At 44.5% G+C, this 4,816-nt stretch overlaps 1 protein-coding gene across 1 annotated transcript; it reads right to left on the minus strand.

Annotated features, from left to right (window-relative positions):
• Nucleotides 1-325: 325 nt before the first annotated feature.
• LOC147607809 (uncharacterized) lies at nt 326-2,802 on the minus strand. The gene is made up of 3 exons (XM_086790039.1): nt 2,635-2,802; nt 1,080-2,504; nt 326-943 (listed from the first exon to the last, which is right to left on the minus strand). Exons 2-3 carry the CDS (start codon nt 2,332-2,334, stop codon nt 456-458), a joined length of 1,743 nt encoding a protein of 580 aa, XP_086646165.1. The 5' UTR covers nt 2,335-2,504; nt 2,635-2,802; the 3' UTR covers nt 326-455.
• Between the last annotated feature and the right edge of the window lie 2,014 nt (nt 2,803-4,816).

A 4,816-nucleotide genomic window follows, 5' to 3' on the forward strand; every position in this document is an offset into this window, starting at 1 on the left:
AATGTATGTGAAGAACCCAGGTTTAAGATCTAATGTATTTTGTAGGTTGACATTTGAAAAAAATACCTACAAATTTTACACATCTAAAGGCTTCAAAATTCTTAGAGTTTGAGAGCTTTAAGTTATTCAAATCATACAAATTTTACACAACTAAAGGTTTCAAAATTCTTAGAGTTTCAATACCTTCAAAACCATTTAAAATGAGTAAGAAGTACCTCCGATTTTGAGAAGAATTTTGTCACCATTTGGAAAGGGCAAAACACAAATTTTTTTTTTGAGGATTTTAGGTTTTCCAGGTTTTTCTGGATGTTTTTTTTGGCATGGGGTGGTGATGCTTAGCAACACGCTAATGCCATGATTATCAACTCAATGCATTGCTTCAGATAGAAGAAGACTGTGAGATAGGAGCTGACACAGATCAAGCCAAGGGCAGATGGTGTGTGATGCTCATGTGATCAGAAGCTAAATCTGCTGCTTAGGCTTTCAACCCAGGAGGAAGATTGAAAGACAATGTTATGCATGCGTGCCTCGTCATCTTCGAGCAAGCGGCGCCTCTTGTGGCGCAGGTCCTCTTTCTTCTTCTCCAGCTCCCTGATGGCTTCTTGTAGAGTCAGCTCCAAAGAGAGCAAAGACTGCTCTTCATCCTCCATGTTGGAATCTGGTGATAAGCTCTTCCCCCCTGTGGCATGGCTGCTCGCCTCCACCAGAAACCTTTGCAGCACTGCATCCAGGCTCTTCTTGCTATGAGCTGTTGCCGCGGCTGCTTGTGCCACTTGGTCTGAAACCGGCCTGCCCACCATCAGAAGGCCCTCTGGACTGTCCCTCCTCAATCCATTGACATATGAAGGAGACCTTGAGCTGCTGCTCCTCTGAAATTCAGTCGAGGGCACTCTTGAAGCTCCCACAGTTGCAGTTGCATTATATGGACGGAAAGGACTACTCACTGGAGCACAATATAAGTTGAGAAAACAGTATAGTTATTCAAAGCAACTATACATCATAACATAAATTTCAGATAATGTTCACAATCGCATGCATCAAATCAACACACAGGGTTGAAGTTTTTAGTTTTGGCTTACACTGGCTGCCTGGATGAGGGGCGGAAACGGGCCTTTCTGTTGTTGCTGTGGCAGCAGTGATGGGAGAGTGCTGTGAAAAAGCATCAGCGTGCTCCATGCTACCATCTGATGTGAGGATGCCAGAGATGGGGCTGGTCGACTCTGAGCGAGATGCCAATGGGTCAGGCGAAAACCGCCCGTTGATGAGCACATCCACTTTGCTCAATCTGCCAGTGGTATCCATGTAGCAGCCACTGCCATGATGCACATGGATCAATGGGTCCTTCCTGGTTGAGAAACCCTCATGATGATGATGATGATGATGGTGGTGGGCAGTGTCTGCATGGATGGATGTGTTGGAGAAACCCTCATGGTGGGCACTTTCTGTGTGGATCAATGGATCCTTTCTGCTAGAGAAACCCTCATTATGGGCACCCTCTATACTGATAAAGGGGTCCTTTCTGACGTAGAAACCCTCGTGATGGGCGCTGTGATAGGGGTCACCGTATATGGCATCCGGGCGCAGCAGAAGCTGAGCCTCCTGCTTGTAGCTGTTGCTGGCGATGTAGCGCAGGCTGCCGCTATCCGAGGCCGCATTGCTGCCATTGTGGCAGTCGTTGGGCTTCTCATCTTCTTCACTGCTAGATGTGGCAGAGCTTACTTTGAAGAACTTCTCCACCTCCTCGCTGGCGGCGCTGTCCAGAGACTTGATCTTAGGAGGGGGGCTAAATATGGTGGCGGGCTGCTGCAGGATGTGATGAGAAATCGAAGTGGGCAGTGCAGCGGAGGAGGATCGTTTGCGAGAAATGCTGCGAATGGGCTTAGAATAGCAGGGCTCGCAGAGAGGGAGGCAATGATCGGATGTGGGGGAGGCGCCGCTGAATTGGGGGGTGAAGCAAATGCAGAAAAGGCGGTTATCATACTTAGAGGAGAGGAGGGATAAGGCGAGCTTGAAGGAGGCTTTGCCTGCAACAAGGCGAGTTGGGCGGTCATGGGAGGGGTACTCCACACCATTAAATGTGGTGAGGAGAGGGGGTTCTGCTAAGAACAGGTTCTCATCCTGCACAATGGGGCTCCTGTCATGGGCATAGGCCACAGTCGCCACTATGGAGAACTCCTCATTTACTATGTTCTCCTCTTCATCCAGCAGATGCACGTTGATCACAAACTTCCTCCTGCATGATGCCTTCCCCCCCAACACAGTTAAAATCTCATCGTCTGGATGAATTGTGGATTTGGGCGCTTCCGCCCCAACCGAGGCTACCAGACCGTACATTTTGTAGTGTTTGGATTAGTGTAACTTCTGCACTAATCCAAGCTGCTAATCAGCGATCACCATAGCCCATTTCCCATGGTTTAGGTGCAAAAATGTGGATTGCCAAAACATCCGTTTATGATCAATTCTTGCTCTGCTGCTTCTCCTTATTGATCAATCGTATTGATTACCTGCAGACAAAAGGGTAGCACTTCCTCAATTAGAGCATACTCACACACCATTAATCCAACTCAGCTTAATTAAGCTTCCGGTCGATGTGATTAACTCGGCTGCATCCAATGCAAATTCACAGAAACTTACTGCTATTAGTTTGAATTGATGCTTTCTCCTTTTACCGCAGATTTTCTTCCTTCGCTATTGCTCTCAGTGTGTAAGTATGTTTGCGGGAAGGCGGTGAGAGTGTGGATTGATGATGGTGTTCTGTCACAAGACAGTTAGACGATGCAAGACGCCACGGATCCGTTATGTAACTTATCCACCCTTCATTCACTACATATTATCAGCCCATAAATAATAATTGGCCCGGCTTGTAATCCTACCCTTCTCTCTCTCTCTCTCTCTCTCTCTCTCTCACACGCACACACGCACATGTGAATCTATTCTTAACATAGGTGAGAGGTGTATATAAGGCATCTAAAAATTTTATTTGTTTTCTCTCTCTCTCTCTCTCTCTCTCTCTCTCTCTCTCTCTCTCTCTCTGTGGATTTGTGACAACGAAGACCACAGCAAGTGCATTAGATGAGATAAATAACTTCCTTTTTTCTCTTACAAAACTGTTATAAATATCAAGAATAGACCTTGTGTTGGCTTTGTCAGCACAAGTCCGTCGACGAAATTGACCTTCACTTCTTGACATGAATTTCAAAAAAATAATTGTTCTTATAATTTTCACGTCTCTTCTTGGCTGTACTCCTTAATTATTCTTCTTTTCTCTAAGATTGCTCCGTCCTCTGTTGCATGGTGCACTAGCAAGGACGAAGGGGAATGCTGCATGCAAGAGGATGACAACAATGAGGAACTTGCATCGGCCCACTAGGACTTGGAGAACCATTATACGGTTTTCTAGGATATCTCGAATTTATGCTTCACCCTCTCTCATTAGTGAAGACGATGTTGTTCGTCACCCGCCGATGTGTTCCTTCATGAAGGACACCTTGCTCTCGATTTTGGGGTATCTTACGGTAAATCGTTTAGGTCAAGCAACGTAGACTCGCCACTACCATAACCTAGGGTCATCCATTGCAATTATTACAGGGTGCATCACAGTCGTAAGCCTAGGAAAAGAAGATATTAGCTCATGGGAGGAAAGTCTATTTATTGCATAAATTTCTTTGAAATTCCAATTCAAAAATTGACGTGAGAGAGATCAATGGCGGAGTGGAGTAAATGGTCAACTCGTTGATCTCATGACCTGAAGACTGTAGGTTTGAACCCTGTCCCTGTATGTAATATTGTCATCAATAAAAAAGAAAACGAAGATTATCATATAATAATCCATGCTTAAGAATGAAAAATGTTCCTATCTTGCAATTCGATAGGAAAATAATAAAAAAGCAAACAAAGATTATTGTATAATAATCCATGCTTAAGAATGGGAAACAGAAGGAAAGTAACCTCACGAGGTGAACTAGGAACAATTGGTGAGAATAACCTTTTCCAAATGGAACACGATCGTAACCAACTGCTTATCAAGGTGGGGTTCAAGATTACTTGTCGGTCCTGACTGCATACTTATCAGTTTGGCTACATAATTTTTGGCCCCATCGAATGGCTTCTCACATACTTATCTAACATTGCAGGTGGTGGTGGTGGCCAATGTAGATCATTTGGAGTAACCTATTCTAGTATTTAGCAATTAACACGACTTATCAGGTCTTTCAGTACTTCATCCGAATCGTACTACTTATCTGGCGATTTGACGCTACTTATCTAGCATTGCAGGTGGTGGTGGTGGCCAATGTAGATCATTTGGAGTAACCTACTCTAGTCTTTAGCGATTAGCGCGACTTATATAGTCTTTTAGTACTCTGTTTGAATCGTACTACTTATCTAGTAGGTAAAGATCTCTTCTAGTGGCTTTTGTAGGTAGTGGCTACTTATCTAGTAGGTAAAGATCTCTTCTAGTGGCTTTTGTAGGTAGTGGCTAGTCTAAATGATTCATCTTATCTATTATCTAGTAGATAGTAAACCGGCTATCTATTATCTAGTAGATAGTAAACCGGATATCTATTACCTAGTAGATAGTAAACCGGCTATCTATTACCTAGTAGGTAAAGTAAGATGGCCCAGCCCGATGAAATTGGTGGGGGTTTCAGTTGTTGGTAGAGCAAAAGCTAGACAATTGCTAGCGGTGGGGTGGATTGACATGGCCACGGTCATTCGACCTCCCCATGCTATCTGAGTGGATGCACCTCACCCTACTACTACTGGGCTAACAGAGACTAAACCAATGCGATCTCACCTTGACATAGGCGGTCCGTCT

Source organism: Cibotium barometz, chromosome 54 (genome assembly GCF_041138505.1).
Source record: "Cibotium barometz isolate CiBa-2024 chromosome 54, ASM4113850v1, whole genome shotgun sequence".
Taxonomy (NCBI): Eukaryota; Viridiplantae; Streptophyta; class Polypodiopsida; order Cyatheales; family Cibotiaceae; genus Cibotium; species Cibotium barometz.

What these genes read in the sequence shown, in the direction of transcription:
- LOC147607809 (XM_086790039.1), bottom strand. Translation starts at nt 2,334, where the DNA reads ATGTACGGTCTGGTAGCCTCGGTTGGGGCGGAAGCGCCCAAATCCACA. An exon ending in CCCTCATCCAGGCAGCCAGT is followed by an intron (nt 944 to 1,079) that starts GTAAGCCAAAAC and finishes ATTGTGCTCCAG; the next exon opens with TGAGTAGTCCTTTCCGTCCA.